Source organism: Nyctibius grandis, chromosome 1, assembly GCF_013368605.1.
Source record: "Nyctibius grandis isolate bNycGra1 chromosome 1, bNycGra1.pri, whole genome shotgun sequence".
NCBI lineage: Eukaryota > Metazoa > Chordata > Aves > Nyctibiiformes > Nyctibiidae > Nyctibius > Nyctibius grandis.
In genome coordinates, this window is record NC_090658.1 from 33,843,244 (window position 1) to 33,865,477 (window position 22,234).

General features: G+C 40.8%; 1 protein-coding gene across 1 annotated transcript; it reads left to right on the forward strand.

The window, feature by feature from the left end:
* The first annotated feature begins 1,071 nt into the window (after nucleotides 1–1,071).
* KCNK16 (potassium two pore domain channel subfamily K member 16) lies at nucleotides 1,072–21,777 on the forward strand. The gene is given in 6 exon segments (XM_068411488.1): nucleotides 1,072–1,284; nucleotides 16,851–16,965; nucleotides 17,508–17,674; nucleotides 20,071–20,236; nucleotides 21,559–21,640; nucleotides 21,642–21,777. Coding segments are annotated over 6 exon segments (879 nt in total).
* The last annotated feature ends 457 nt before the right edge of the window (nucleotides 21,778–22,234 follow it).

Below are 22,234 nucleotides of genomic sequence, written 5' to 3' on the forward strand. Positions count from 1 at the left end.
GGGATATCTGTATCCAGAACATTTTAATGGGAAAGGTGTTTAATAACAAAATTGCAGCCCTAGCCACATGGCCTTCTTGCTTTGTGTATGCGTGTTTTCTTTCAGAAGCAGTGTGGCACAGATGACACTAGCCATAAAGCTCTTCCTACAGAAAAATATGCAAACCCAGATCATTTCCACTGCATGATAATCATTAAGGCTCCCATGAGTGAATCTCTGATACTTTTTAGCTAACGGTTAACCTTAAGCCCCTCTTCCCCTTATGCATTTGGATTAAAAGGGCAATACAGAGACTGAAAGCAGTAGGCATGAGTGGTTCATTCTCTAACTCTATGGACTAAAAGTTGGAATGATCTGACAAGAATTCAGGAGCTGCAGGCCAGGCAGTCAGAGGACCAATCTTATTAGGGTTAGAAAAGAGAGAGAAGGTCTGTCTCGTGACCAGGCTGAATTCAGGATGTTTTTTAGCTTCATCATGCTGCTTTCACTGGTGCCAGCAACGTTTGTGTGGTATAGATGACAGCTATTGACTTTTCCATTATTCAGCTCCATACTCTTCTTGTTCTGGGGAGTCTTCTGTAATTAGAGAGTTTATAGTGTTTTCTTGTACGGAAGTCTAGTGTTTAGAGTAAAGCTTTACGTGTGAAGACTTTAAGATTCTATCTGTAACTGTATATTCGTATGACCCTGGGTAAGTCATTCAATCACAGGTTTACTTCAGCTTCCCTGCCTGGAAAACAATACCAGTCTCAGCGGGCTTATGTCAGGCTTCATTCATTTGGTTGAGATCTTTGGATAAAAGTTGGTTTAATAGGAGAAAAACACTATGATTCACATTCTTATTAAGCCATAAATGCTCTCCCTTTATTTTGGAGTGAGAAAAGATGTGGAGGGATAAAATTTGCCTGTTTTAGTCTCATTTTGTGTAGGCCTGATACTGATATGTTCTATTAAAAATTCTCCAGGGCAGTAGCTGGGAACATGGGTGAGTGATTCTTGGGTGTCCTGGGTTGCACGCGTCTTGGAACCATTTCAGTACTGAGCAGGGACTGGCAGCAGCAGAGCAGCGGCATGCCCCTCCTCAACATACCCAACTGGCATATCAACTGGACTCTGCTGCTGGTACTGGAGTATCTCTTTTACCTCCTCCTGGGTGCTATGGTGTTCCAGCTGCTGGAGAAGCAGGAAGAGACCTACTTTTGGGACCAGTTCCAACTGGAGAAGCTCAAGTTCCTGCAGAACTACACATGCTTGGACAGGCAAGCCCTGGAGCAGTTTGTACAGGTAAGAGGAACAGGCTCTCATTATTTTGGCTCAAGCATTATTTTGGTTAGAAGAAATTATACCGTTGTGGCCAAGCATGTCATAAATTGATCTGCTGTCCACGATATTAAAAGACTAACTGTACAAGAGAAAGGCAGAGGTATCTCAAGCCAATTCACATACTTCTTTATCTTGATCTATTGCACTTCTTTCTTTTCTCAGTCATGAACTCACAAAATATGCAAATCTGCTGATGCACCTTCATGCTACCTTGCAGTAATTTCAACTTCATGGTTTTCAGCTCCCTCATTAATTATTACATGGGAATTATGCATGGGGACAAAAAACAGGAATCAAACCTACAAGAAGTAGATTGCCCTTCCAAGGTTCTCCAGTCCAAACCTGTGCAAATTCTGCCCTTCTTTTGTACTAGAAATTGTCTATTGCCTTTGAAAGTGGTCCTGCACTTCCAGACCTCTAAAGAAAAGTCAACCATCATGAACTCTGTTATCTATCACTTTATTATAAGAGATAAAGAGCTCTTTTCAATATGGGTTGTCAATTAATGACATCTTCAATTACATTTTAATCTATTCCTCAAAACTGGCTGGAGATAAATTACTAGACCTATTATTATAGATATATTCTTATTCTTAGTATTGGCAAGAACTGGGCAGAAATCCTTGAACTACCATTTTCTTTGTGCTTAAAATTTATGCAGTTGCAGAGCTGGGTGCCTAAACAGTTTTAGTTCTTTCTACCATGTCATTAAACCTGATAGAACTCTAAACATGCAGCAAGTTTGCACTGTCCAAGTCAGAGGACTTTCACGAAGATATATGCATTTGATCAACAAAAAGCCCAGATTCTGTAAATGGATTTAAGCAAACAATGAATTTCAGATCAAAAGGGGAAAAGAAGTTGCCTTAACCTCTGTCTACAAGGACAATATTCTGATTACTAATACTGTGATATATTTCTTGTGGAACATTTGACATTGGCCAGAAAATGACTAGAGTTTTCAAGAACTTACATGCCTGAAAACATGGCTTTTTTTCAGCTTCACCAGTTGGTGATATTACCTGTCTTTCCCTTATCTCTGTGATAATGATTGTAGAGAAAAAAACCCTGATTCTCATTCTAAACCAAACTGGGATACTTCATAGGATTGAAAGGTTTAGTTAAATCTCCGCTACCCTAGAAGCCTTAGGGAGGGTTCATACATGTCCATATTCTCCTCCCTCTCGCTCCAGTGGAGCTTTCTTAGCACTGCCGTACCACTCAGAGATTCACATTTTGCGGCGTCTCTGCTGAATTAGATACATTTCACTTGTAAGCTATTCCAGACAAAACCGGCTGAGGGCACCAAATTATCATCTACAATGCACCAAGCTTCAAAGAACTTAGACTTGATAATCCTCCAGGTAAATGTATGTGCAGGTGCCCTCTGACTCACCTATTTATAAGACCTCTTAAGAAATTTTTCTAGCTCTTACTAATAGCAGGGAATAGAAGTCTTTCCATATTAAATCTCTAATTCTAAAACTAATGCAGGGAAGCAATCATCTCTCTGTACATTTTAACTATATGGTTAAGGAGGCCAGTTCACCACGTCAGAAGTTCCAGTCTGAATAGTCACAGTGTTCAGGCTGTGGTGAGACACAGCCACTAGACACAGTCTGCTCAGCTGACAAGTGTAAGGTGCCTTGTCGCATTGCCAGTTCTTTAAACCTGAATCCTGGAAATCTGAGAATCCACCCAGGTTTCTTTTTTGCATATCCATTATCACTAATAATATAGTTACCACTTATAATTCATTAACTTTTTACTTGATTGTGCATGAAGCAAATTCTTGTGATTCCATGTCCATAAACTGCATTGGCTCTGCTTGGTTAAACTGCCTAGCTGAGAGGTGGCCCTGAGCTGCAGCTCCTAAGCTGAACAGCCTGGAGCTTTGGAAAGTGCAAATCCAAACTCTGTGACCTAATGCATCTCTGGTAAACGTATTTCGGTTAGGAAATTACGCTATTCTGACAGCATAACTGAGAAGCAGATTCATTGAGTAAGGAGGTACCTTTTATAAGCCCCTGTTTTGAATATGTCCATACTTTTTCAGCCTCAAAGGAACTGACATAAATATAGACCAAGAAGACCAAAGCCTTGTCTATGACCACAAGTGGCTGCAGTGTGCATTGGCAGGGGGACAGGAGCAGAAATGGAAGGCAGTTTTTATTCTCTCCGTATCCTACTATAGCTTTATGTAGGCTTCATACTCTCACTGTAAATTATAGCACATTGCTTTTACTTATTGGCTACTTCTGCTCTCAAAGGCAACAGCTAATACTCACCAACCATTCAACAACTGCTCTATTCACACTCTAGCCATAACCATTACCTGAGCTGTAGACAAAAAGGAGCTAGGAGCCATTATAACTGTCCCACATGAACCTGTTTGTTTAGGAACAATTCTTCTGGGCACCAGGATGCCATTTCATTCATGGGTTTGTACTTAAAAGCAATGGTCTGGGAAAGGGGCCAGGAAGCAAGCTGCTCCTTCAGTCACTTTGAACTTGTATCTTTTGTCATTTTGCCCAGCACCTGCCTGCAATGTGCACCAAGACCAGAGAGGAAAATTACAAAAAGTGTACCTACCTTTCAGCGTATCATAAAGTTGACATCTGTGTATATTCCTCCAACTTTCATCTGATAGTACTTTCTTGAAGAAAAAAATACTTCTTCAAAGATGCTGGAGTATACAGTTAATTCACCAGAGACAAAGAAGAACCTATGGGAGTTTCATCTTATGTAGGAATGCAACATCTGGTGCACAGCACAAACAATCCTCTCAGAACTCAGGAGGAAAAAAATAGTTGCTTCATAATGCTGCCTAGTTTTACGTAAAGAACAATGTTTTTATATAAAACGCAGGCTTATGAGTTTACCATGATGGTCCTGCTGTTCCCCCCCACAGCAGACTGCAGGAGTTTCGTCAGGACCAAGTCCCTGTATGGGATATGCAGCAATTTCTTTCCTACAGCAACCTCAGTCAGAGCACTAAGGGAAAATAAAGTGAAAGATGTGAACAGTATAAGCAATAACTATCAAAAGCCAACTGGGGCGGGGAGAGAGAAAGCTACCAGATTAGAAATGTCGGTATATCCATGCTTATGTACATGCTTCAGTATATTTGTGCTTATGTACATCTCAGGATTTATTCATTTAAGGAACTTTATTCGCCACACAGCAAGGAATGCTGAAAGGAGGGAAGGGTTCTTTCCATAGATAGAAACTTTCTTTTTACTTCACAGGAAAGGAGGTAAAAAAAAAACCCTGATGACATTTCCTAATGCGGTTAGATTTCGATTTACACGCTTTGGGTCCTTCAATCTGTTTCTTTCAAATCCTGAGGATTTTTGCCTTTTGCTCCCTGCCAAGTCCACCAGGTTTATAACTGACTGTTTAGCGATTGCTTCATCAAGAAAAATCTGTTAAAATGTGGTATCAACAGCAGGAAAAATTACCAAATCAATTGCTCAGACATTCTTAAGTAAGATACAGAAAATGGTACTCTACAGAAACACAGAGGAAGTAGGTTGTGACAGTCACTGCTATTGGAACATATTATATATGAAGAATTGCTTTAAATGTGAGAATTGCTTTAAGTATGAGAACTGCAAAGGTGTGCTTAAACACCGAATGACCTCCCATCTCTCAGGATGAAGCAACAGACAATACAGCTCGTTCCCTACACCCGCAGAAAGTGGGTATGGAAACACCCCTGGGTCCCAACCTCCCCTGGCTGCAAAGAAGATGTGTCCCTCCCATTCCTGTTCCAGAGGAGCCCAGGACTGGCCCTGCCTGCCAGGGCTGAGCAGCTTTCGGAGCTGCCTGCGCAAACAGCCCTGAGGAGCTGAGCTCACTTGTGCTGTAGAGATGGGTCATGCGCATCTGGGCCAGACGGAGCTCCCTCCTCAACCAGCCCCAGCCCAGGGCTGTCCTGTGTCAACTGCTCTGCAGACACCTCTCCACCTCTGTCAACAGAGGACTTCAGCAAAACTGTAGTTCTGGTATCAGTCTTCCAAGGGAAAAAATTGGGGGGGCGATGATACAAGCAAGGCCCCTTTTCCAGAGCAGAGCCGTGAGCACTTGTCTCCCCAGCACGGCTGCTCTGAGATGGTTCGGCCACGTGTCAGCAGCAGCACCACGGTCACCCAGCACCCCTCTGCCTGGCCAGGGGCACGCACAGCAAGGACAGCAGGATTCGGGCCCCTGTGTCCCTCTGGGGTCGTGTCTTTGCAGCTGCCCCACTGCAGCATTCCCTTATGGGGGTGGTCAGGGAGGTGCCACAGACTACCCCATGCTTGTGCCGCGCAGTGTGAGCTTGCTCGGTGTAGGGCTGCTTGTGATACCCAGCCCAGGAGTTGTGCACAGCACTAACGGGCAAACAGCAGCTACCACAGATAAACAGTGACCGTAGGGTGTTTCTGGGAACTAGTGAGATGCTTTCAAAGACCTCGTGTAATATCTGGGACAGATTGTTTCTTAAATACAGAGTCAACCTGCAAGCAGGCAGTGGTTTAGGACATCTCTGCCTTTGGTGATCCTCACTGCGAGAGTGGCAGTGGTGGAGAGTGTGCAAGTGCCAAAAATGTGGGCTGGCAAGGCTGGCCCTGCAGCCCAGGGTGAGGAAACCCAACATGCTCGCATCTGCTTGCTGTCATGGAGGTGGCAAAAAACAGTGGTGGGTCGAGGTAAAACAGAGACACTCTGCATTTTGTGTCTGCATAAACTTCCACGAGTTCATTTGATGGTGCATCTAACAGGGCTAAATCCACATAGCACAGAGCTTTGGAAAATGTGTTTTATTTTAGGAACAGCTTTAATTCAAAACAAAATGGCCTTATTTGCACACTGGGCATGTTCTTATAACAATATATGTTAAAGTTCCTGATGTTTCATCGTGGCCTTATAGGTTTATGTTTTCAGGCAGCAAAGGACTGCCATCACGTCCTTGGGGGAAAGCCTCCAATATGAATCGTCTCTTTCTGCCTCGACGCCCTGTCATTACTGTAGCCTTGGGTGTGGTCAGTTCCTCACATGGCTGCACTGGTGTTTGCTCATGAGTATCCATTTTTTCTGGTTTAGCACGTGTAACTCATCTTGGTCTTCTCCTAGGAGTATCGCAGGTTTCCAATTTCCCCCCTGAACGTATGTCTTCCTGAGTAGCAAGAGCTTCTGTGTTTGCCAAGACATTCTGTGCCCCCTTCCTAGCACTTCTTCTAAGTATAGTATCATAGCTGTATTGAAGGTTGTCTGATGGATGCAGTTCACTACATGGTGATGTTTCTGGTGCTTCTTCTGAGGTCTGTGCCTTAGCCGCACTATCTATCTTCAGTAACCTACAGTTAAAAAATGTCTGTTAATGCCTTATTAATTACCAAACAGACTAACTTCAAACTGAGCTAGATGAAACTGAGGACAATGAAATGCTGCTTTTCCTTTCAGATCACCACTGAATGTCAACTTAGAAACATGCAATGTACTCTCTACTGCAGATAAAAAAGAGTTGATGCGTTTAAGGCACAGAGAATGGAGTATTCAGTGTACGCAATCACATGCTCCATTCCTGATATTTCTGTTCATGACTAACAATTTGCTACCACCCGTGCCCAAAGTGAGCAGTTTTACAATACCAGCTGCACAGACAACTGGCAGGAATCATCACATTGCAGGACTTTCTGGACTGACTACAAATCCACACAGAGTGACAGACTCTGCACCTAACAGGGTAAAACACATTTATGTCCCCAAAGTTTAAACTTTCAGTCATGAGAGTTGTGACTGCAACATGTAGTCAAACTGGACAGGTATCACATTGGACAACTCAACGCTACGCTTTAAGGAATCACTGGGATTGCATAGACAACACTTACATTTTGAATACCTCCATCTCATGTTTTGGAGTTCCCTGTACTGAGCAATTATTCTTTCCTTCTAGATCCACAGGAGATACTCAAGCTTTTATGTTGAGAACAAAAGTAGTATCTGCTACATATTTCAAGTGAGTCAGATGGTCAAGATAATTTAATCAATGTGTAAAGACCTTTGCCCAACCCTCTAAGTTATGGTACTAGCCAAAGATGGCAGAAGGAAGAAGCCACTCAACAGCAGTCTCCGTAGAATACGCTTATTTTCTCGCCTCCTGCCTTGTCAAAAGTTCCTAAAGCACCATATTATAGCAACATGCCATGCTTCAAAAGTAAATTCAAGAAATACTAGTCTGCATAAACTTTGCTTTTATGCTGACAAACGAACAAAAAAGCAGGAAGTAGTTTGTCCTAAATTCAGTGAAGGTAGACAAGCCAAAAAGAGATGTTTACATAGAAATCAGTAAGAACCAGTTAGAATGAACGCAGAAAAACCTGCACTGTACTGCTACACAAATGACTGCAGAAGCTTTGCGACCATCTCATGTACCTGCTCCCTTCTTCCCATCACAAATTTTCCATTTACTCCCATAAGTGATTTCTATATTCCCAAGTCTATAACCATCTTCTCTACGGCGTTGTCCTAAATCCCAAAGGCGAGACGAGCTACAGAAGTGACTGCCTATTTAACTTCATCTGAAAACTGGGACACTGAAAAGCATTTTCTGTTCCTTAAGACTGATCTGTTTGTGGTATGCCTACCTGTCAGTTTGTATTTCACTCCAACTATTATTAATTCCTGTGAGTATAATCCTACAGGAAATTGACAGTATACTCTATGTGGTACTTAGAAGACATCCACAATGAATCCAAATAACTCATCAGCCTCAGCAGAAGTAAGAGCAGGCTGTCCAGGGAAGTGGTGGAGTCACCATCCCTGGAGGTATTTAAAAGACATGTAGACGTGGCTCTTAGGGACATGGTTTAGTGGTGGACTTGGCGGTGCTCAGTTAACAGTTGGACTTGATGATCTTAAAGGTCTTTTGCAAACAAAACAATTCTATGATTCTAATCACTAACTATGGCCCAGCTTACCCCAACAGTCCATTTTACATTCAAGTCCTCTTCCCTGAAAGATATTCCAGGTTCCTTTGCTCGCAGAGGAGGAGTAACTGTTTGTCCTGGAGATGCATAGGGAGTTGCTAGGGGGGTGGTGCAAAGGCTGGATCTGAGAAGAGACTGAAGAGTAAACCCAGGAAAACCAGAAGCGGATGTGGCCAAAACTTTAGCTCTATATCAAAAGAAATAAAAACATTTAATTTAAAACCAGCTAAATCTTCAAAACAGAAGACTTCACTTGTCAAAAGTATTAGTTTAAATTACAAACTGAGTTTGTACCACCAGAAAGGACAAAGTTTAGCCTCGGCACTGCTCTTTTTCCAAAGGTGTGAAAACCTTAATCATAAAAAGCCATGCTGTTTATGTTTCTTTTGGCTTTTTTTGTTATGCCAACATAAAATGTTATTTTTCAAATTAATTTCCTGAAGAAACAAGGATATGACATCTTGTTGTCTGCGACGTTATCTCCCATCCCAGTAGTTTTGGCAATTTCCACACTGCTTTTCTAAAAGGAATACAATTTCTCATGTTACCCCGGATACAGTGACTGAAAACACTGCCATGCAAAATGGCTTAGTTTTTCACTAATTAATCCATCTGTGCACTAGACTAAATTAAGTGACACTACGGTAAAAATACCTACACATCTTCATGTGCAAGTGTTCAGGTCTCCTTACCTCAGCTCAAAAAAGATTTTACAGTGTTGAAAAGGTTTAAGAGGAGGATAATGAAACTAATTTATGTGGTGGTGCAGACTGCCCCCCCCCCACACACACATTGGACCTCATTGGAATGTCAGAACCAGCCATCATTAATGACAGGTGCAGTGAGTGGTCTGAGACAATCAGGCACCCTCTGATCCTGCCTGCCAATGCAGTGACTTGAGACTATCCAGTACCTCCCTGTCCTGGGCACAAGCACAGTGAATTAGTATGACTAGACACCCCCTAAACACATCTGAAACTCCTGTTGGGGCACTCCCCAGCCATACTGAAAACTCCTGTTGCCTGGGAAATGCAGCCAGAACTCCTCCTGCCTGGACCATTGCCCACTCTGAAAAGCGCCAAGACTGCCTGACAAGAATTATGGCCATACTGAAAAAAGGTACTGACCAAAGTCAATCATCTTGCAATCCTATAAATACCAATCCTAAGTGAGGCCCTTTGAGCTCTCTGGGATCGCAGCAGGCTGTGACCCTGCATCTCCCCTTGAGCTGGGACGCCTCTCAGGGTAAATTTTCACAACGTTCAAGTAGATTTCGTGACGTTCAAGACAGACTCGTGAGGTGATTCACGCCGTGTGCCCATAGATGCCAATGCAAGGAAAGAGTGAGTAATTCACTGTAATTTGATTTTGCGATGTTAAAATTGACACACAGTGGGTAATTCACTATATTTTGATTTTGCGAGATTTTCAAAGATAATTGGGTCCTAAAAATTTAGTATAATCTGCAGAAAAAGAAACATCTTAATTGTAAGTTAACCTCTATATCTATATCTGCGTGTGTGTGCGTATGTGTGTTTGTGTATATGCAATCTAAGTAACTTCGTTGCATCTTTAACCAAGTTGCTGTGTTGATTATAATAGATTATTGACTATTGATTGGTTAAGTGTTGCTAGCAAATCATATCTTCTAATCTTGTGATTTACCATAATAGTGCTAAATCTTAAATTGCTGCTATCCCAAAGTTGTGCAAAACACACACCACCATGTTGAATCAATATCACTGAAATCCCTGTATCCAATTCCCTTACACATAAGCCATTGACCAAATCTGAGACTAGGACTGGATCCAGCCCGACCTAGACTCCTCTCTGAGAAGGAGTTTAGAAAGCAAGGCAGTCCATTCTGAACCTTGGGACTCAACAGGAGGGTCTTTCTCACCCTTTCTCCCTTACCCTTTTCCCCTTTATCTCCATCCATTCCCGATCTCTCTGTAAATCATTCTAGCACAATTCTAACTCAATTTCTCTTTAGTAAGTAACAGAGTGAACCTTGCCATTCGAACTTTATTGTCGCACTTTTTACAAATTTCTATTAAAATCACTATTGCTAATATCTTTGATGGCGATTCTTTGGGGAGAAGGCGGTCCACTTAATCCATGTATGACTTGACAGTTATTTCAGAAGAGGATTTCTAAACATCCCAAGATTATACTCAAAATCTCCATCCCTGAAAAAGTTCTCTTTAAATCAACATACTTCCTGAAGCAAAAAATTGAGACCCCTGCGCCTCCAGGCATGGCCAAGTGTAAAGGCCCACTTACTCCCTCTTCAAAGTTTTCATATTCCAGTGTGACAGGTAGCCATCTGAAAAACCCACAACCAGCTGATTGCTTCTGCTTATGTAGTACAGGGTTGGTATTGCTGTTCCTGAAGGATTTTGTAATTGAAAACAGAGACCTTCTATGGTCACAGTTTCTCTTCTTTGTGGAACTTCAGCAGGTCTTCTAGTGCCAGCTTCTAGATCTACACACACAAAACCATGCAATAAATAAATGTGTTATGCCATTTAGGTTGCATTTTAAACACTGATGTGACAACACGTATAATCTAATTCTGCCATCGCAGGCAAAATACCCACTTATGCAACACTTTTTTTGCCATTTCTCTTTGGTATGCATTCAAAGAACATAAGAACTCTCTGATCAGACAGGTATTCTCACTCATAGTTCAAAACCAGATAAAAGTGTAACCTTCATAGACAAATTCTTCTTGGACTCTCCAAATCAGGAGTTTGGGCCTCATGATGAAGCTATTTGAAGTGACATCAGCTCCCGAAGCACTTTTGTAATAGCCAAAACAGTGTATGCAATCTGAATACACAAATTAGAGATTTCATTCATCCAAATGCATGACTTTTGATAAGTCGCATTCATTTTAAAAAACAAGCCTAAAATTTGCCCCGTCTACACAAACACTATATTCAATAAGCAGAGATTCAAGAACTGCAGTTTCAAAGTCAATCTTTCAACGACCTGTCAGATAATTCACTCAAGGCTCTTTTTTCCTATCCCCAGTCAATATAAAAATGTGTTCTGCTCTCAAGTCACCTGCTTGCTAGTCTGAGATTCATGGGGATGTGTTTAAGTCATTTACAGCTCAATGAGGGAAGTCTGAGATATTTTAAAGACAGTAGTTCTGACAGAAATTAAGCATTTCCTAACTGTCTGTTACAGACACTGTAAAGAGTGTGGGTTTTTTTCTTTTTCACTCTGGTCAAAAAAAGCTACTTTTCAATGTCTTTTTGTGGAAGTGAATTAGGTAACCATGTGCACTACAATAAAAGCAGAAAACTTGTTTTACTATCAGTAAGCTCAAAAGAGAATGGTACCATTAAGCCCAAGATTTTACATCAACGCTCTCTTGACCAGATACTCTGCAGTGACAGTATGTTAATACAAAAGAGGAAAAAATACCTCCTACAAAGAGACGCTCCAAAGCTTTTCCTGAAACTGGCTTACGCAGCACCTAACAACATAAAAGCTTAGTTTCTTCAATTAAAAGGTACGTACCCTTCCTGGAAGAACAACCACTTTAACCACTCTTGATATTCCAAGGTCGTACAGACAGAGAACATTTCCCTCTGCTTCTTCCAACGCAACCAGTAGTCCAGTTCTCTTCTGCCAGGAAAACTCCTTTACAACACACACAGTGGGACGCTGATCATTTACTCCACTGAAACAGTGCGCAGAGAGCCACTCTCCTGTCACAAAGTTCAGTACCTCAAGTTGAGGACCTCAAGCCAACAATGCTAGACCTTTTCTCCCTGTAAGAGAAAAGAAAACTGACTACAGCAAATTTCCAACAGAAGACTGAAAACAACTGAAAAGCCACAGTCAATGCCCTGTTCCTTCAACAAAAGTATCTAACAGAGGAAGACCAACTTACCTCATTCTGGTCATTTCATTAAATTCACCCAGTGAAATCCTCAAGCAATACACCCTAAAATTAACAACCTTATTATTTTACATTGGTACTTGGCATTCCTGCACTAAAGAATTTTGATTGTTTGGGATAAAGATTACAAGATATTGATCTTTATACCATATTCAGCTTGGTTTTGCTAGAAATCATCTAAATACATACGGGAATACAAGTCTTAAAGCATACTGCAAATATAACAAATCTAAGCCAATTCATTTCTAGTTTATTAATTTTACTTGACGTGTGCCTACATTGGGCAGGGATGAGAAATTAGATAAGATTCTGCCTGGCCTTAACAGAGGCCTAGACATCCAGGCAGGCACCCAGCGCTACTTTCGGATCACCTAGGAAGTCAACTACCTTATCTGCTTAGCCACTTACAGCAGCTCTCACTGGGTATATATTTGCATCCTAATCAATACTTTGGAAATATGGCTGCAGCACTTAGCAGTCTTATCCTCTTCCTTCTGTTTTTATTCAGACTAAAAAAGAAAAAGTAGGGGGTTTGGCCTCTGTGACATCGTAGAAGAACTATTTCTGCATGTGCTCTTACAATGGTCACAGATCTTGAGCTGGTGCAAATAATTACAGCCCAAAACAACACTACTACTTTTCGGAAAACTGCCTTTTATTTAATGAAAAGTTGAGGAGGGCTCACTGACTCAGCATGTTTACGGAAATTATTTCAATAGCACAAGATTGGTGCAGGTTGTTGTAATTTCAAAGTTTAACTCTCCTAATCTTTTAATACTAGCATTTTTAATCATCAAATCATCCTTTTTGTTCTCTCGAAACCTGATGCATCTTAACAGCACCAACCTGACACAGTTGATACTACGACCCTATGCTTCAGGTAACTTCCAGGCGATAGTTAGTTACTTTGTACCAAGACCAGATTTAAAGGAAAATGCTCACCTCCAGAAAACTTCCCACACAGCACAGAATCTGGGGGTCTCTCATCTTCCGCAAGTGCCTGAATAGTGACCTCCGGAAACTGCACCAGACTGCTCGTTACCTGAGCCGTTAGCTCTCACATTCTTCACTGTAAATAAAGAAGACAATGCAAAAATGGACTCATGTCAGCCACAAATATTTTTTGAGATTGACAGAAGTTTCATCAGTATGCAGTGAAAAATCTCCTATACATCGCCTGTAGCTCTTGTCCTTAAAATAATGGCACTCAGAAAAGTTTTTGATCTCACAGCAGAGTAAAAGGAGAATCCTTTGCTTTTCTGATGCCTGTGAGATCATGAACAAAAAGTGACACAGAGGAATTGACAAGATAAAGAACAGGAAAGAAAACAATACACTGAGTTCAAGTCTACTCACATAGGTTAGTAAGATGTGATCTGAGAAAAATCATATTTTAAAAATCTTCTCAGTAACAGGTATAAGTTTGCATTTCTCATTTCCCTTGATTTTTTATTTTATTGTTTATTGTCAATTGTCTGCTAGTAGACTTCACCATTCACTTATGTCTTGTTCACTTTTGGCATGTTTATTTTGAATATTAAGAGTATTAAGGAATAAGTTCTTAACTGCCTTCATTCTCCCACTCTTCCAGAAAATGTACTGTTGATATTATCATGTTCCAAGCAATATAGACTTTCATAGTTCATCAGATAGTAGTTTTCCATACACTTATGATGTAAACGTAACACTGCACTTTGAAACACTGATTTTTTTCTATACTTAAATCTTCATATTCCTTATTCCAGTCCCTTCCTTCCTAGTGCCTGTCCTTATCACAGCTCTGCAGTATTTTATAAAAATTTCTAGGCCTTTCACACAGTTTCCATACTTTTACAGGTGCTCCGCAAAGTCACATTTCAGTATGTCAAGATAGATTTTTTTTGTGGAAAAACTTCATAGCTGAAGTGATTTACAAGATTAAATAGGCAGCTAAATAAGAAATATTCCATACACATTGAAATACAAACTACTTTAAGTAACCATGTTTTGGAAGTTCTGTGGGTTATTCAAAAAGCCTCCGGAAGACAAGACAGATTTAGTGATCTTGTTCAAATAGCAGTGCTTTCTTCAGGAAGTCTCAAAAGGAAGATATTATACATAGTTCACTATTTCTGGGTGTTACATATGCTGACCAACTCAGGCATTAAAGAGAACCCTTACCCTAGTGTACAAAACAGTACAGCCAGCCACTTAAATGTGCACACAAAGTTTTATGATGGTTTCTTCTGGCGTGCACTAATAACCTATTTTCCTTGTAGCATAGGATCTTACAGCCAGTTTTGAAGACGACTCTGGGAGCAACACAACGTTATTTAAGCTGAAATGTTTATAAATAAATACAATTTATACAAATTATACTTCTGCAATCTTTTTTGTCCTTTTAAATGTGAAAATACATAAAAGACAAAAAAGAAGTTGTTACCCAGACAATCCCAGCAAACAACAAATTTCCTGTCAAACATGACTTTTCCCTCTTCAGAAATATCCCATGTCGCTCTGGAACTGCACAAGTGAAAAAGTCTCATGGCCACTTTGCTCCTCGAGTGGAAGCATCTGATGCCCTCTCTTGTACCACTACCAGCAGTCACAGCCTGATTTGGTTTTGCCCCTGGCAGCCCAGGAAAAGCCTTCTCTTCTCCAGCTAACCATAGCTTGCAGCAATGTAGCCATAGCTGCTGTGCCTCTAGTATGTGGGGCAATGTGGGACAGGGTACTTCAACACCAGACCTCATCCACTGTAAGTGTGGGTATGCCAGGTAGGCAGACAAATCCCCTGCAGAGACCAGTCCAGCTGCTCCTGCATGGAGCTGGCTCAGACACAGGGAGTTTCTTGGTCTGTGTTCATCAGCACAGGAAAGCAATTCAGCTCTTTGCAGGACTGAACTGGTGCTGGAAACATCAAATCTGCTCCTTGCACATGCTAGCAGCCAGGCTGCGGCGGCTACCAGGTCACTTATCTGCTTTGGGATAACAGATAGGTAAGTGCCTGACCTTGTTTTATGGGAGCTGGAATAAGAAGGAATTAGTGCTGGAGTCCCAGCAACAGCATGAGCGAAAGCACTTCAAAGAGAGCAGTGTTCAGCCCTGAGCCCCAGCAAGGGCAGGAGGAGAGCAAAGGGGAGGAGAGAGGGAACCTTCTCCTCCAGAGAATCTGGCCTTGTCAGACTATGTCTGCAGTGTTCAACATTCAGCATTGCCTTACTCTTCTATGTTGGCTTTCACGATGTGAATGTAGCTCCTCCGAACACTTGTGCATTGAAATGGATACAACTGACAAGTGTTCCTTACAGGGATGAATTAAACCTGTGATTATTGTAGACATTTCAAAAGACTCATATCTCAGTAGCTTCTGTGTGTTCCTTCTAACCAGCAAATAAAATAGTCAACTCTAGACTTGACATGTCAAATTCTTCCTATTCTAAGAACAGGCTTTTAATGGATAATGTAAAGTTCTTTGTCATATTGAAAAGAAACTGCTGACACTTCAGTCATGAGATCACATGTTACGATGCCTAGCAGCCCTATCTGATGGACTTGATCAATGCTTTTTTACTGAAGGAATAACATTAGCTATTAAACTTAGGATACTCAATTCACCAGCACAGATCAGCTACACAAAATCAGATACCTCATAGTGGGTATGTTCATCAGATAAGCAATCCTTCTGGCAATGGCCAACATTTGAATCAAGAAAGAATATCTTCTTTGGTCCCATACTCCTGGAACCAACTAAAGCTGGGGTTGCTGTTGAATCCTCTCATGTCTTGGATCATACAAAAGTCTCTAGAAGAGATGAACAAATAATTTCTTCCGGCATTTGGCAAAATGACAAAGGTTGTGACCTGGATCTCAAATTTGGTATGTAACAAACAAGGAGATTCTTGAAAGCCCAGCCAGTGAGCACAGGGTAACCAGTCTCCTTCAGAGAAATCCTTGGGGAAAGCAAAGGAACACAATCTTCACTAAGGCAGCTAACCAGATATTTGATGCATAAATAGGAGCATCATTTCTTTTGCACATAGTAGTTTGGTCATCTGGTGAGAGCTATCTGGAATAGCACAGAATATTTCATTAGCTAATCTTTCAGACTAGGAGAAGCCTAATATTCATTGAAAATTATTGGAAAGTCATACCCAAAAATAGTAATTCATCCTCACTAATACTTACATGGAGAAAACAGAAATGACCATGTTTTCCATGCCCCTTCCCACAGACACAACCATACACTTACACATGCCCAAATTAAAAACTGGAATGAGATGACTAGACCAGGAAAGGAGAGAAGAGGAACTGCCTTTATTTTTTATGGCATAACTTCACTTTCTTTTCCCAGTTTGATCACTTTGGGGACTCTCTCCACTCCTTTCCCCTTAGCCTTCAACTAGTTATGGAATCTATCCTACTTCAATGGCCAGTTCTCCACTGACAAGAGTTCAAGTTCCTGGCCAGCTCTATTTCCAAGTTTTGCCATGTCAGCACAAGGCCATTTTAGTCAAACTGTACTCTGTTGTCTACACTGTTTATTGCTCTGCTTGCTCAAGATGAAAAGCAATATTTACTTCTCTCTTTTTTTCTGACATTCTTCCTGATTTGGTCTAATGAGTTGCTCATCTTTGCTCCTTTGACCTCTTCTGCCTCAGGTCCTCACGGAAGCATGGGAAAAAGGGGTCAACACAGAAGGAAACTCTACAAATCCCAGTAACTGGGACTTCAGCAACTCCTTCTTTTTTGCAGGAACTGTTGTCACCACTATAGGTGAGGTACTCTCTTTTCTTATAAATTGGGATTTCCTCCAGCTGTCCTATAAAGCCCCCAGAAATGCGCAATTGCTGGACAGAATATACGTGCAAGACAATCTTGACTACCGTGGGTTATGGTTTTCTCTTAGTTTCCAATTATACCTGTTATTCTTGTGTATCCAGGATATTACACCTGCAAAAAAATCTGAGTGCCTACTTCGTACATGCAATATCATTTTGTACATGCACAGCACATCTTGAGCTTGCTTTGAAGCACTCAGTTGCAAGGACCACAGAATCAGAGAGCTATAGAAAATTACAATACTCTTAAAGAGTAATATCTTTCGTGTTAAATTTTCTGTTAGTACTAGTGAATGCACAGGGCTCCATCATAAGCTATGGCAATTTGTAGGCAGATTTAATTGCAGAATATCATAGGTCCACAGGTTCCTGAAGCTTAATGTAGCTGAGCTTCCAAGCCTAGGACCTTCCCATGATAGCCTGCAGCCTGACTGTAAAGTCTTCTCATGTAGCTGTTTTCTTCTTTTTTTTTTCCAGGTTATGGTAACCTGTCCCCCAGCACAGTGGCAGGGCAGATCTACTGTGTGTTTTATGCCTTATTCAGAGTTCCCCTCAACCTGGCCTTACTTAATCAGTTGGGGGAAGGCCTCAATGCTCATCTGATTACCCTGGAAAGATGGGTGCAAAAGCCAGGCCATGCCCAGGTACAGTGTCAATCTATCATTTATTTCCACTATTTTAAAACTAATTAAAGTTCTCATCTCAGATAGGTACTGCCACTGCTAGATTGGGTTTCCTTGTGTGTGCCTACAGTTTTCTGAACCACAGCAATTACGTGGCCCTCTATATGAGAAAATTGATATACTCTATTTGTCTACAACAGCTTTAAAGCAATTTGCTCTTGCTTAAGGGTTTTTAGATTTGCCTTTTCAGAACCTGACTCAGCAAAACTGTTAAGCAAGCATGGCCTCAATTTTGAGCAGGGTCCTTAAGCTCTGGTGACCTTAGCAGAATACATGCACATATGCACATTGCTGAAACAAGCTCTTATTATCTAGCCTATGTTAGCATCTATCCAGAATCTAGCTCTACACTGTGCAAAGATAACTTATTTTTATTGGCCTGCTAATCTGGTTTGAATTACCCTCCCTGATTGTGCCAGCAATTTAGCACTTCCTTTTCTTTTCTTGAAATGAAAATAAATACTACTTCTCCTTAGATGTAGTTTATTGGTGGGTCATTGAATTAGTCCAGATGTATTGGAATAAGGGAAGTACTGATAATAGAAAATACATGAAGGTCATTTATAACAAAGTTAGTGCATGTTTCTGAGTAAAGGTTTAATGAATTGACCCCTTTAGTTAGGGAAAAGGGAGATTAGATATGTTAGATATGTTGAAATGTTTCAGAGTTCTGGCACAAGTTTTTTTCTCTTTTTTATTTGTAAAATCTCTCAGTCACTGCATTCTTTACCTACACGGGGAAAACTATAAAGGTACTGTCAAAAGCAGACTTGGTTTATATGAGCAAGAAGTTCTTCAGCTGCATAACCTATGTCTGTTCCCCAAATACCTGCAGCTCTACCATCAGCAGGATTTTCATGCTAGTATAGCTGCATCTTTCCTGAGATTTCTAATAGTGCCTCAGGGATGTGATCTTTTTTTTCTTTTTCTTTTCACTCCTGAATTAACACCTCATTTCTGGCAGAACTCCTATGATCGGACAAAGCTTTGGAGCTGTATCTGCTTGTTCACTCTGAAAAGCCTCTTCCAGGAAGCTGATTCATCTCCTTTTAAACACAATTTAGTCGTGCTTTGGGAAACTAATTACAATCATTTCTTCTTCATTCCTGACTTAATGTCCCCTACATTATAGGTTTGTACCAGAAAGTTCTTAAAAGCCAGGGTAAAAAGTAATATTGTGCATTTCAGTATAAAATTTTATGCAAACTTTGTTATCTAATTAAATGCTATCACACTTCTGGAATGAACTGAATGAGAACAGATATCAGCTATAACCATGTCAATCAGTAATTCTTAAAGTGCTTTGCAAATGAGGTAAGTAGTATTATACAGCTGGAGAGACATGGTACATAATATAGAAGTGATTTGTCAAAGTCACTCAGTAGGCTCATGCCAAGTTTCTCAAGCTCGGCGGACTGTTTTATATGCGAGATAATACAGAGTGAGAAAGAAAAACATGATTCCTGGACCACCTACTTTATAGACAGTGGTTTGTCTTTTCATCTAGTCACAATAGGCGCATGCAGAGAAAATCATACTCTGGTTTGAATGCCCTTGAGGGCATTTTTAAACAATTGCAATGAGTTTGCATCAGCCCACACATCACTAGTCAAAAGTTCACCAGTGTGTGTTCCCCGGAAATCCATGAGTTCCCGATTCTCAGTCCTAAACTCCTAAAATCCCCTGTCATGAACCATCCACTGACCATCTATTGCAGCCACATACACTGTAACTTATCTCCCAGAGGGAAGATGTTTGTACTGAGAGGCACAGATCTGCCGTGTGCTGACAGAAAACAGTTCTGCTCTGAATGCTTCTAAGTTAAAAATAAAAGCAGGCAAACTGACTTCACTTAGATTTCATCCAAACATATTTTTGGCTGAGCTCTTGCAAGCCACTTTATAAATCTTTGGAAGCAGTCATGCTGAAGAGAACCCTAATTTGTTCTTGCCAATCTTTGTATCATGAGTTATGCAATACCTGATGGTTTTCCTCAAAGACAGAAGCCAAATGATTACGAGAGCATCTCCACTTGAAATTGCAAAGTAAGTATTTCATTCCTATTGTTGCAGTAAGTTTGAAAATATGACTTGAGCATACTTAAAACTCATTGAAAAAAAGCTTTAAAAAAATCTTCCTTTTTTTCCTAATTTTGAGATTTTTTGGATTCATGATTAAGTACAGTAACTATGTGCAGGGTCTGCCTGCAGTTTATGGAAGCATTAGTTTATCCTTCCTTTTTTGGACACTGCTCCCTGATGAAGTGGGTTTGTGATTCAAGAGCAAAACAGACCCAGCAACTTCCACTAGACAACTGCTCAGTGCTGATCAGCTGCCATCTTCCTTTCATCTTTCAGGTCATTCAAACACTGGCAGTGGCCATCTTCCTGACCACCAGGACCTTGCTTTTTCTAGTGTTCCCACCATTGCTCTTCAGTTACATAGAAGGCTGGAGCTACAGAGAAAGCTTTTACTTTACCTTCATCACCCTGAGCACCATTGGCTTTGGGGACTATGTAGTAAGTAATAAAGAAGGTGAACTGGATTGAGCTTTGTTGAAACTGGTTACTCTAGTATAAAGCTAAATACAGAGAGCATAGATACCAATTCCACTATGAATCTGGTACAAGAGTGAGCCGAGCCAGACTGGTAATAATGAGCTAATGTATTATATGACATGGGCATTTTCTCTTGGCAGGTAAGCTGAGAGTCACCAAACTCATTTCACATATGCAACTGAACACCCATTGAACAGTGACTATGTCCAAGCTGGTATGAATGTGATCCATGAGTGACAGGTGGAATATAAATGAAATCTCTTTGTCAGTATTAAGCCTTTGAACCACCCTCTCCTAACAGTGATTTGTTTCAGCAAGTGCCTACCATTCCCAATAAGAAATCATGTCAAATATGAAAAGATCAGTACTTACAATGGGGAGAATATTACTGACAACCCCAGGATGCCTATGAAAGAAAACAAACCCAGTGAGGTTACATAGTCTTTAGAGATTTATGCTGAGACATAGCAGGAGAGACACGTGAGGGGCTATTTTTCCACCCACTTATTTGAACAAATGCTCTTAACAGATTGTGTATAGTGTGTTTATTTGTTAAAAACACTAGCATCTGTTACTTCACGAGTAGTAGCTCTCCTCTCCTAGAGATTTTAACTATATCCCAAAAGGAGTTAAAACCCATCCCATGCTGAATCTGGGCACTGTGGAGTATCATGATTTGCATGACAGAGACCAAATGGATGGCTGTGGTGCTGTCCTGTGCCTGCATCAGCTGCACTGATTGTCCATGCTGTGGAAGTATCAAACTGGGGATTAAGATTCCCATAACTACTTACTTAAAATGGCTGCATTTTTCATGTAATATTCTCCAAGTGATTTTGAATCCTGATTACTGAGGTACATTACCCTACAAAAAGCAATCACTATATCACTGAGGTAGTAAACTGTATTTTTCTAAATCATCTGAGATCCCCTGTGTGTCTCTTTAGTAAAATATGGCTAATATGGATTCAACATTGGTTTTCCAAGATGATTGTTTTCTTTGTCAGTGGCTAGGAACACTTGATTTTGTGCATCCCTGATTAACATTAGATATGGCTATTTTTATTATATAGCCTTAGCTTCAGAGATTTTATGCCAGCTGTGCTAAGCTTAACCTGAGAGTTGGAACACAAAAAGAAAAAGGAAAAAAAAAAGTGCTCATAGATCACACAAGCTTGTTTAACATACACTTTTGCAGGGGGTGGAGAGGGTATATGAGTATGTATGTTGTCTGGCAGACAGCAGAAGCTGTCAAGATTAATATGCAAAGTTTCCTCAATTTTTCAGGCACAAACCCCAACAAGCACTATATCCCAGTGTACAGGAGCCTAACTGCGATTTGGAATGTTTTGGGCTTGGCCTGGCTGGCTCTTCAGTGTTGGAGCTGATTTGATGGAAAAATTCCTTCAGCGAAAGTGGCACAAGCCTGCCTTAAGCTTGGCAGGAGGAGCCACCATCAAATTGGAAGATGAACCTGAGCAGCCTAGAATCCACATCCCTAGCTGAGCGAGGTACACAGAAAGCAGTCTTGAAAGCATGTCTTTCATCTATATCTCACACTAAGCAAGCCCTGTGGATAAACGACTAAACCACAGGTTGTGGACTGTTTCCTAAAAAGGAAATGTTTCAGATGCATTGAAATTTCCACATGCTGTGTAGGCATCAGCAAATTAAAACCTCCAAGAAGTAGCGCACATGATAAAACAACTGTCACGGGATTCATTTTACGCTTCTCATTCAACAAAGGCAACTTTCCCTAAAGTAATCAATTATTATCCTTTCTCTTTCTCTAGTGGAATTCAGTTCTTATGGTCATTTGTTTTCAAAAAATTCAGAGTGACTGCCTCCCCGCTCCAATAAGAAGTCATGCCACCAAGAATCTCAAGTGGAAAAAGTCAGGTACAGAAATCTTTCTTCATTTCCAATCAGAAAACAAACAAAACCACAGAGGAGTATCAACAGT